We start from the raw sequence: 12,737 nt of genomic DNA, 5'->3' as shown, positions 1-12,737 counted from the left end.
CATACAATTTTAAAATTGTATGACATTGTGCGATATCGCATACCATCGTATGCCTTATGGTATGGGATGCGATGGGAGCCGTGATAATACACAAGTACCCATATGTGACAAGCATGGTCACAGCGGGATGTACCGCCAGAGCTGGATACATCTTGGCCAGAGGTGCCATGAGCACTTTCCGGCTTACAGCCCAGGCATCAGGTATGTGTGTGCAATGCATGCTGGCAGCCCTAATTGCAGAGAGATGTACAGGCCTGAGGGGGCAGATGGCACCCTGCTCCCCCTACCCCACCCCCCCTCTCCCCTTTGAAAAGCAATTGCTTGCTATCCTGGCAGCACTATCCAACTTCTAGGGGCTGCAACTGATGCATGAGTGGGCTCACGATCAAGTACATGGTTACATGATTCCAGACCAGCATGTTGGCAAAGGCCAGGGATCGTGGCTGACTCACAATCCTGACAAAATTTACTAGCAATTTACATTTTAACATCATTACAACTATAATTTAAGGTTTTTATTAAATGTAACTTAAGTAAAAATATCTGCCAATTCAGTTTACAATTTAATACATGAATACCATGGGTTAAAAAAATAATATGCTTATACCTTTGGAAAGTCAGTGTTACATCACAAATATGCAAGCGTGTATCATTTGTTTAAGGAGAATCAAACATTGACTCAGTCTCGCTGCAATTTTACTCTGACCTCTAAACCATGCACAGATGTTTTGAGGAGGGGCTGTGACTAATGGCAGTAACGAAAATGTCCTGATTATTGAATGTCCTTATATTGGCACAGAAATATTTCCTTAGATGGGATATCATTCAACTGCAAGACATTTTTACGCACAGGGACCAATAGAAATGAAACCAAAACGATTAAAAAGGTCTTTTTTTTATTTCAAGGTTTACAAAAACTAGAACCAGTAACTCAGAGGAAAAAAAACACAATAAAAAACAAATTGCACAAATCGCCACATTTTTCAGTCACAAACCCTTTTCATTATTCCCTTCATTTGTAATTTAAAACAATTAAATTTATATATCAGTCTGTAAAAAGAACGCTAAGAGCACATTTAGATATTGCATTATTTTATATGTTAAATAGATTCTTCTTTGCTTCTATAAACAAAGTCTACTTTATATAATACCCCTTTTACACTGCCGCAAAAACCCAGGTGAGCGACGGTGTAAATGGGTCACGCTGTGTCCCTTTACACATGACTTCTACCCAGGTCCTGACCTGGGTAGAGGGCGGTGTAAACGGGTACATTGGGTCATCCGACCCGGCTCCCGTTTACAACAATGGGGGACGTACAACCTGCGGACCGCAGCGTCCGTAGGTTGGACGGCGGGCTATACTCTGCAGACAGCAGCAGTGGAGGTGAATGGATGCCTGTGTGTGGCATCCATTCACCCACCGGACGAGGGTGCACGGAGGCAGCCCGGCATATTACCTTAGTGCTGGGCTTGTGCCCAGCGCAACGGTCCGGGCCTGCGCCAGGGGGGGTGCAAAAGGGACCAAACGCCGGGTTGCACCCGACTTCAAGCTGGGTCCAAAATCCCAGGTGTGACCCGGTGTTTTTGCATGAAAGGGTAAATAAGCTTATTGCTGGACATGGGTCTAAAATGGTGCTTCTCCAGATAGAAAGCAGAACTTAATTTGACCTGTAAATGTTATAAAGCCATGTATGCATACAGTACATCTATGTTTCAGTATAAAAAGGCTTTACGAATGAAAGTAGTTCTATATATACAGGTTTAAACGAGCTGTAATTTATCATGTCAAGGGTACTTGCTCTTGTTTCCATCCCTTGTAGATAACCTCTATGCTTCCGATCCATAATGGTAGGGACTCGTTCTGTGGAATCCACAGCATAGTGTCACTGCTAAATAGCCATACACCTTAAAGAAATTTCAAAGGATATCATGTGCTTTAGGACATTCCTCTAGCGCATGGGTCTTCAACCTATGGCCCTCCAGATGTTGTGAAACTACATGTTCCAACATGCATTGCCACATTTTTTCCTATAAGCTGGGAAATGTAGTTCCACAACATCTGGAGGGCCACAGGTTGAAAACCTGTGCTCTAGCGAGTCTGGCAGGGAATCCCATGAACACTACTGAGGTGAGGATGTGACAGACCCAAGTGAAATAATAAACTGCCCCTGCACTGTAGGCTTATTTATAGGAAATATTTTATAATCAAAAACATTTTTAACAATGCAGCATGTTTAAGTGTGTTAAAAATCCCATTCCTTTTTGGAGGATAATGGTCCTATAAGTGATGTGCACTTGCAAAAGAAAAAAAGAAAAATCAGAAGTCTTTGTTTTAAGAATAGGCTTATATTTTTTTTACCAAAAAACAAAACAAAAAAGACCTCACACCCCCTAGATCTCTATTTAGCCTATCATTCCAAACCCCTAGCACACCTTCATTATACCTAGAACAAAACATCATTACCCAAATCCAGAAACGAAAAAAAACATTTGGTAATTTTTCCATTCCACCTTAAAATAATCTCTCCTTCAACGGTAAACTTCCATACGCCTACAGTATTTCAAGAGAAATTACGGGAAAAGCAGTGGAACGTTAAATTAGCACTTAGTGTTAACAAATGGTGGATTCAAATAGAAGATACACATGAGGAGTCTTGGCCAGAGATGTTCGGAAACAATTGGGGTGACAGTAAGTGTCCCCTATCTGAATTAACTGCACTGCTGCCCCACCTCTGGATCCGCCACTTGTGTCAACTATTGCAACAAGGACTTGTAGTGTATGGGTGTAACAGAGTAACCACGTAACAGCAGACATAAATCTGTTTTGTATGTAACAATTGCATTGTCAAGTAACCTGTAACATACTTTTCTTCAGTTTAGGATTATACTTCATTTATAAAAAGGAATAAAAATGTTTCACAAAATAACATAAAATTATACAAAAATGTATAATATTTTAAGTGCAGTAAACTGCACCGACAGACAACATATCTTTGTACAGCCTATTTATTCATTTTCATTTGCACAAACATAAATCATGTAACTAAGATAGATAAGAAAAAAAACATAACACCTGCCCAAAGAACACATACTTCATTATCATATTATAGATATGATTGATAATACACCTAACAAAACAACATTTTTAAAAGAAAATATTAATATTCAAAAGATAGAAGCTGTCAATGTCTAAAAATTAAGTGTTTTTTTGTAATTTCATTATTCAACAACTCTGGCAACAATTCTGTTAAAGAGGAATAAAGCTGTAAATGATTTAATTTTAGAATGCCCAAATTGCTAATGCTTTTAGCATAATGCATATGGTCAAAAGGATCATAAAACCAAATAATTTGATTACTTAAAATGGAGTAAATACAGTTGTGTAATCACTACATCTGACTGTGCAGCTGGGCTAACGGCATCATGGTCAGTACTAGCACCAGTAACATCTCACACTTGTATCCACAGTAGAGAGTAATATTTTTAAAGAATTTTGAATGTTTAGATATTAATAAATTAAAACTTACATCCCTTGGTTCCAACTCAGGTCAGACCAAATACACATTGCACTGGCAACCAGTGTTATTCCCAAATCAGCGCCATGTACACTGCACACAGGTGAAGCCTTTCTATGCTACTGGCACGTGGAGAGGACATGACCCAGGTCTCCTTATGATTTTAACAGGACCCAGGTCACACGTTTGTACTGCCCAGTGTACCACGGTGCTTCCTGGATCCAACCATGATGGCTTCCTGGGTCGGATTCTTGGATCACTGTACCCAGTGGCGTAACTATAGGCCCTCAGCCCCCGGCGGTGGCGGGGAGGCGCTGAGGGGGTGTGGACGCCGGGGGGGCTGCGGGACTATTATTAGTTACTCACTGCCAAGTTCTGCTGCCAGCGCCTGGTCGCAGCTCTCCCGGCTACTGCTGCAGCCAGCGCTGCTAATACAAAAAGAGACACTCGGAAAATGGCTGCCACCATACTGCAGACAGTTTTTCGTCTGCTGTATGGGGGCAGCCATTTTCCAAGTGTCATTTCTCAGTACTAGCAGCAGCAGCCAGGAGAACCGGGACCAGGAGCACATGGTCGGATGCGGCAGGAGGTAAACCCCCCCTGCCGCCGCACAACAACCCCGCAGCCCGGCTCCCCTACACACTGACTGGCAGCACAGGTAACGGCTGAGGTAACGGCCGCACGGGGGTGGGATTTGTTTACCCTAGGTGGGGCGCCCCCCTGCATTTTCGGCAATTATTAGTTACGCCACTGACTGTACCCGGGTTACTTTTTGGGAACCCTATTCTACTAAGCAGTTCTTATGGCATTGGAAAAGGTATATTAACTACTAATGTGAAAATGGTTGCTTCCAAATTAAAGACTATAATTAAAACTACAAAACCTAAGTAATCTAGTTTGCCGATATCATCTTCTAGTGACATACAGTTACAATAACGTGAGCAAACTGCGTCATATTACAAGGCATTTGATTTTTATGCATAGTGCTTTTCTTGGCTGTTACAATACAGTTGTTGACTTGCAGACTACTATGTTTGCTCCTGACAAATTCTACTTGGTCTCCAGTGTGGAATGTAACACGACAAACCAGGGTCAGTCATCCTGTGGTGCTGGCAGGTGTCTGCAAACATGGCTCTGTTTAGTAAATATGAACCCTGGTGTCGCCTGCCTGTTTTAGATATGTAATTAAATACTAGGAGCTATAGATGTAACATCTGACTTGCAGCAAGTTGGTCCCTAATATAGGATTTAGCTACTATGAAAATGATCCCGCTCTAATCCTCATATCTGTTTCCAATAGGATGCACTTGGGATGCCTTCTATGAACAGCCCAGAATAAATCTCCAGACGCATTTATGGAGGAACAACCCTTGTTCATGTGAGCAGACAGTACTATCACTAATTACCCACTAATATCCTCAAACACACCGTAAACAGGTGGCCAGTGACCAAAGTTGTTTACAACAAATATGGTTTGCCCTTAACCTATAACATATATTCAGTCTTTATTAAACATAGAACAAGGCAGCTGCTCTGTAGTGCCAAATATTTGGACCCTGTGAATGTATGGCAATATATTTAGCCTCGTAATGGCAATTTGTCATCTTGGCAACTGGTAAATCACTTAAAAAATAACTACAGTATGTGGGCAAATTAGATATTACTCAAACCACTCCTAATATTGGCACTTATGGAGCACTGATCCCTAATTTATGTGGAAACCAAAAAGCAACATGTAATCTGTTAATGACACGCCAACTACCCTACCAGTAAGAAGATACTGCATTTATCACTGGGTTAATCTGAATTCACTTAGAATTGACAGGAAACCAAGTTAATTGACAAGGAAAAATTAAAAAAAAGCAACTAAATATAAAAAAAAAAAAAAAAACAAGACATACTTAATTACAAACATGCTCCCTGCAGAGAACGTTCTATGGAACTGTGGACAAGTACAGAATAAAACTCAGTATCTGAAAGAATAGCTTTTAAAATGGTTTTCTACACCACAGTCCTCTTGTCACCACTTCTTTGTGTTATAGGACAAGCAAAACAACTTGGCAAGAATTCAACACTTGTGAATATTCTTTATTATGCTGGGTGTTTGCTTAAGTCCATCTCATTTTAACTGACCTGTCCTTTGTCTGGCCTGGTTTTAGGAGATGGTCAGACTCTCTTGGTAGTCCTCTAGATCAACCACTTTTCAAGAAGTAATCTGGACTAATCGTTAGAGACAGCAAGTATGCCATCAGTTATAAGGTGCTTTGGGATCTAGACTGCAAAGCAACATACAAAATAAAACCTGGAAAATTGCACAATATTATATGAAATTAAAGCCAACCAGACATACACATTTAAAGTGTGCTGTCATTTACACACAGTGGGAGCAGCCATAGTGTCATCTCGGCCATTATTCATGAGAGGCCTTATATCTCAGTCATGTGATTAGTTCTTAATGATTTCATAGACTGAATATGGATTCATCCTACAAAATGGCTGCCTCCAATGTGTATATTATCAGTTTAAAATGAACCCTTAAAATAACAAAGTCTCCAGGAGTTGCATCTTGTGCAAAAATACAAAAAATAAAAAACTGCAGACATTGTAGTGAACTCTCCATGGTATTGCTAGTGATCCCTTTAATGCCCTGTGTGAACACTTGGCCTCACTGGAGTACTGTATACCCACATCTGTTATTTCACCAAACAAAAAATTCCCAATGAATCAGTGCTCCTTCAAAGTCTTCCACATGCTATGGGTGGTTCCATGAAGCACACACAGGTCCTATTGCATTTTTCCAATTTGGATCTTCTTCCAGGCTTCAGAAGCAGTAAAAATGAAAGAGTCCAGAATCCCAGCTACAGTAAAGGTTCCCCCGATAATGGCACAGACCTGTATGGGAAGAACAGTAAAGAAATGTTTGATTTAAGATGGCATATATGATAGTTGTACACACAACCTGTTACACTAGGTTATTCTACGGAGAGATTAGCCTATTACACATAAGATCACCATGATTCAACAAAAATAAATGAACGGAAAAATCTATGACGGGTGATACATATCTCCCACAACCTCTCTCATGGTAGTAAGACAGACACAAAAACTAATAATAATAATAATAATAATAATAATAATAATAATAATGGAAAAGCTTATTCGTATGTAATCACCACAACACCCTCTACCCCACCATAATACATTACTAAAATCCAAAAACCCTAGGTAACAGACTCCCGTTATCACAGACTTCCACCCAAGTGGAACCGGGCACTGCAAAATATTATATATCAAAAAGCCCCTTAAGTGAAAAGAACATTGAAATGAATTTATATTGATTTAAGAATCAGAACATGCCAGAATATATTAGAATATGTAATCTATTATTTTCTCTGGAAATAATGTGAAAGTATTGGAAATGTGGTCAAATGAATTAAGCAGCAATATAAATTTCACTGCAACAATAATGACCCATGGTCTACATAACTAAACAAAAAAATAAGTATCACTTATTGGGCTCACACTAGGCCAACCAACATTTAAAACATCAGCACTTAGGGCCTTATTCTGGTTCACTCTCAGAGGCAAATTCCTTCTCTAATGGACAAAACCATGTGCACTGCAGGTGGGACAGATATAACATGTGCAGATTGAAGAAGATCCCCACCCAAATCTAATTCTAAGTTAGATCTATATTGCAGTGTAGAAATAAAGCAGTCAGTATTGTCCCTGCACAGAAACAAAATAACTCACCCAAATCTAATTCTCTCTGAACAGGTTACCCCCCTCACCACCCCCTTCCCCTGCAGTGCACTGTCCATTTGAGAAGGAGTTTGCCTCTGAGAGTGAACCAAAATAATGCCCTTACTTATCTGAAAATTTATACAGGTACCTTAAAAAGTTATTTCCCATTAAGCATTTTACAAGACCATCCTATATTATAAAAATTAAAGATGTTATAAAACAAGACGTTAAATTAGAGCTCCCAGCATGCTTTTCTATCCCTCCTGCTATATCGGTCACATATATATTCGGTCTGTTTATTAAAACATTTCTGTTCCCTGGGAAACAGCTGTTTTAAAACCAATGTTCTGACATGCAAAATATGTGGCCAGATTAATTTTGGTCCCAGTATTCTAATTTGGTGGCTGAAGTGATCCTTTCTGTCACATAGATGCCTGCAGAGGACAGCAGCCATAAATAGTTACAGCTTCTGAGAGGAAACCATTAGCCACCAGTCTTTCTTGATGCATCTCTGTAAATTAGCAGGCATCTCTATTGTTAGTGATGATATAGGAATAATACCAATCACTAGTCAATCCCACACAAGTACAGTACACCCCAAATGTCATTGTTGGATTTAATTAGGGATTATTTATACAAGCATTATTTAGAACAATAAAATGTACTCCAGAATGTACTTTTTGGGGGGTAAAAACTCTACTGGGACTTCTGTAACTGGCACTGCTGGGGTCAAGATATGTAACTGGCACTGCTGGGGTCATGATAAATAACTGGCACTGCTGGGGTCATGATAAATAACTGGCACTGCTGGGGTCATGATAAATAACTGGCACTGCTGGGGTCAAATTCAGTGCCTGAGATACAACATAAATGCAAGATAACTCATTGCAATATAAAAATAATTTGGAAATACGGAATAAACTATTATACAATATACTTCTGGTCCCAAGCATTTAGGCTAAGGGATACTCAACCTGTACCACTGTTCTGGAATCATGGATTCAATACCAACCAGGGCACTATTTGTGAGGAATTTATATATGCTTCCAGTGTTTGCGTGAGCTCACACATCTGGTAGTTTAATTGGCTTCTGATAAAACAAACGTATATATATATATATATATATATATATATATATATATATATATATATATATATATATATATATATATATATATATATATATCTCTAGTAAGCCCGCTCAAAGCAAATGCTTCGAAAGTTTGTCTGCTAACTTTTGATTGCCTCTGTGTTTGTGCATGTTTAGCAGAAACTATACATAGATCATGTTGAGGACCCATTTATTTGCAGATGATCTCTTATTCATTACGAAGCTAGAAAAAAAACGTACCCGCCATTATAGACATCTCAGGTATACAAAAGTGTTGTATTATAAATAAAATAAAAAACAAAATTGAAATACTCCCCATAAATATAAAACCTCAAAATCTAGCATTATTGAAAGAAAAAACAAAACACAATTTACCTGGAAAACAAAAACATTAACATATTTGGGAATAAACTTAGATAAAGAAGATAACCTGATACATTATAATTATGCTCCACTTTTAAAACAATTTACAAAAAGTTAAAGGATTGGATGAACTATAAGGCGACTCGGACTGGAAGAATATCAGCATTTAAAATGTTCTTCCTTACCAAGAATTATTACAAATTATTGGATAGATCGATATAAAATTCAACTTTAGACATACATTTGGAAAACTAATAAATCTGGAGTCAAGGGGGGTTTTGGGGGTCAATCGCACAAGACTGAAATTTGACAAGGACCCCTATATATTCATCGATTGAAAATTCAATTTATCAAGAAGACGGGGTGTGCTACCCTTGGACATGGAGATTAGCGGACAAGAACAAAGAAAGAGAAGAGTGTCCTCTGGTTGGGTGCACCTTGGAGAAAATTCAAATCAACTAATAAAATTTAACCTTTATTGTAATCATTTTTAAAAGGCTGCGAAATGTCTTAAAAACATATAACATACAAGGGTGGGTGGACACAATTTAAAAGGCGTGGTAGAGAAGACGTTGCCTTGACAACGTAAACATAGAGTAAGAATACGGTCACAGGCTTTACGCCCTGACACTGATGCGCACACAATGGAGACGCGCCGGGGTAACAGCCGACTATAGGAACTACATGCCAGCATGAGATACTTGCCATCACGCCCCATGGATACTCCACATCCTCGCGCGCTATCCAACACGGGTTACCTAGACAACGCATGACACGCCGGACTTGCGGCGCCACAGAGAGAACGTTGCCTAGGCAACGTGTACACACAGCGGCGATGCGGCCGCAGGCTGAACGTAGTGCCGTCACGAAAAGCGTGCTATCGCACCCACGTGACGTGTAACACACTGCAAGCTTATTGGCTGACATCCACAATACGCTTGATACACAGCGCCACGGAGGGAACGTTACCTAGGCAACGTACATACACAGCGGCGATGTAGCCGCAGCCTGAACGTAGTGACGTCACGAGAGGCGGGCTATCGCACCCCTGTGACGTGGCTCACATTGACAACCATTGGCTGACACTGAAAGGAGCCCAAACTGGCGCCAAAACGAGACACAATGATTGGACATACTTTAAGGGTATAGGGTATTTAAACCCTCACAGAACCCCAGGCAGGTTGGCCCTGAGGAAGCTAAACTGCGAAGCGCGTGCCGGCTAGCGGTGCGCAGGCAGTTTCCTGTTACTGATTTTGTTATTTTTCATACTTAATTGATTTATGTGCACTGTGAGACCAAATAGCCCTTATTAGGGCTCATACCAGTCTATGTGCTCCCAGTAGGAATACCCTGCACAGGGTCCCTTCCTTACTTTGCACAGTGGAGATTACCCTGGAGGTGTTAGTGCTCCTGTCATTTCATACAGGTCAGCCCTATACCCCAGAGGTGCCACTTTAATTGTGAATAATTTTGTTTGAATTTGTTTGCTCATCCAAATACATCTTTAACTCCCTAACTGGCCACCCGGGGCTGAGGTCTCCCTGACATTTGCGCTAGGGAGACACCCCACTGACCAGGTTTCAGAGTAATCATTCCGGTGACTCTAAACAAATTGTCACAAGGATACTCTATTTAGAGTTTCTTCTATCTTCAGTGTAGCAAAACATCTCTCTCAGAGTCCTGACATATACAGGACTAAATATCATACTACTGAGATGTTACTACACCCACTGTGAATACTAATAAAACTTGTGACATGAGGTTCAGATCCTACTGATATCAAAATAGAGGTTATATCCCATGATCTCTAGGATCTGTATCCCAAATACCAGTGACCGTGATTAGCATAAACACGGCACCTGATATATGAGTAAACAAATCGTGAGCATAATTCAGGAATACGCTTTTGATCCATTCGGATTAGAGATTACGAATCCTATCCGTCAAGAGATTCAGCGTAACAGAAGAGGGTGTCGTGCTCAAATATATAATTGCAGAACCCACTGTTCCGAACTATCTCTGTCTCACATGCTACGTGTCAATCATTTACCCTATCATTACTAGCGTAACAGTAACCACTGCCTGCCACCTTTTTTTTTAAATTGTGTCCACCCACCCTTGTATGTTATATGTTTTTAAGACATTTCGCAGCCTTTTAAAAATGATTACAATAAAGGTTAAATTTTATTAGTTGATTTGAATTTTCTCCAAGGTGCACCCAACCAGAGGACACTCTTCTCTTTCTTTAAATCTGGAGTCACAAGGAAATATTTAATGGGGCCAAGATCAAAGGGGGGACTGGAGTTACCCAACTTAGAAATGTCAATGTTCTTGCTTATTGAATCAAGGGTGACATTCTATGCTATGCGATTAGCGCTATTTTGCGGTAATTAGACCACAAAATGGCGCTATCGCATTTTCCCATTAAATCGCCGATTTAATGGGATGCGCACAGGGGCTGAAATCGCATATTTTGTGCGTAAATGTCTGGTGAATAAAAATGCGAGATTAATTCGCATTTTTATCGCATCCAGATGTTTGCGCACAGAAAAGTATACAAGTCGCTTATTTAATGCTATGCGCATTTGCACATCGCATTATTTAAGTGACTAATTATCGCACTTATTTCAGACCTGGGTCTGTTAGGCGAATTAGGCAGAACCCTGCACAGATCGCAATGTTCCGTGCAGGGTTCTGCTGTAAAAATTAAAATAAATGGTTAAATAAAAAAAAAAACGAGCGCGGGGTCCCCCACCCGAGTCTAACCAGCCCCGGGCTCACTGAGCCGGTGCTGGTGACATAAAATCAGGGTCCCCGACAAATAGGGGTCCCCTTGATTTTATGAAACCAGCACCAGACTCAAGGTCCGGCGCTGGTTCCCAAAATACGGGGGACAAAGTGACTAGGGGTCCCCCGTATTTTAAGAACCAGCACCGGACACAACCAGCCAGCAGGCTAATGCCACAGCCGGGGGGAGACTTTTTATACAAGTCCCCCCGGCCAAAGCATTAACCACCTGGCTGGTCAGCATGGGCAGGGGTCCTGGGGAAGTGGGGACCCCCCCAATGAAGGGGTCCCCCCCTCCAGGACTTACCAGCCCATGCTGATAGTCCGGGGCTGTCCTCCATGCCCCTGGGCTGTGGGCATGGAGCTGATGCTTTGTGTAAAAAAAAGAATGTCAACTATTGTTTTACACTGGCGAACTATCAGTCCCAGCAAGCCTACCCCGCATGCTGGGACTTGGGGAACCACAAGTCCCAGCATGCGGGGCATTAAAGTGCCCGCTGGCACTTGTAGTTCTGCAGTGTAAAAAATAGTGCACAAAATCACACTGACACCCTGAAAAATAAAACTTTAATACACACAAAACACACTGATACTTACCTACCTTGAGCCCGTAGGTCGGTCCCTGGATCCTGGATTCGTCCTCCGGGGCTCCAGGGCAGAAGAGTCCGGTTCCGGGGCCTTGGTCCTGGTTCCGGGGCTGGTCCTGGGGTTCCGGGGCTCCTGGCGTGAAGAATCCGGGGTCCGGGATCCGTGGTAGTCCAGAGGGGTACCTAAGGAGGAAAATCCAACTCACCTGCTCCCCGGCGGCGACCTCCGGTGACAGCGCTGCTCCCGACTGGTACCCGGCTTCAAGGAGTTGGTCCGGCGCTGAGATGTTGCTCCCTCGACGTCTCTGAACAGAATGATTTCTCGGCCAATCAGGAGCCGAGAAAGTCGAATAGTAACATCTCTGCTATGGATGCGCTGAGATGTGACTCCGTCGGCGTCTATATTCAGAATGATTTCTGGCCAATCAGGAGCCGACTTTCTCGGCTCCTGATTGGCCGAGAAATCATTCTGTTCAGAGACGTCGAGGGAGCAACATCTCAGCGCCGGACCAACTCCTTGAAGCCGGGTACCAGTCGGGAGCAGCGCTGTCACCGGAGGTCGCCGCCGGGGAGCAGGTGAGTTGGATTTTCCTCCTTAGGTACCCCTCTGGACTACCACGGATCCCGGAC

The 12,737-nt window shown here is 41.6% G+C and overlaps 1 protein-coding gene across 1 annotated transcript in view; it reads right to left on the bottom strand.

The window, feature by feature from the left end:
- Nucleotides 1-879: 879 nt before the first annotated feature.
- Nucleotides 880-12,737, bottom strand: part of ERGIC1 (endoplasmic reticulum-golgi intermediate compartment 1) — a 121,979-nt gene continuing 110,121 nt past the window's right edge. The window contains exon 10 of the mRNA XM_083181990.1: nucleotides 880-6,407. Within this exon, the coding sequence (XP_083038116.1) occupies nucleotides 6,300-6,407 (108 nt within the window). The 3' untranslated portion in view covers nucleotides 880-6,299. The remainder of the gene's footprint in view (nucleotides 6,408-12,737) is intronic.

This window comes from Crinia signifera, chromosome 4, assembly GCF_055691185.1.
Source record: "Crinia signifera chromosome 4, ASM5569118v1, whole genome shotgun sequence".
In the NCBI taxonomy this organism is placed as follows: Eukaryota; Metazoa; Chordata; class Amphibia; order Anura; family Myobatrachidae; genus Crinia; species Crinia signifera.
The sequence above is the reverse complement of the archived record's forward strand: the minus strand, read 5'-3'. Positions and strand labels throughout refer to the sequence as shown.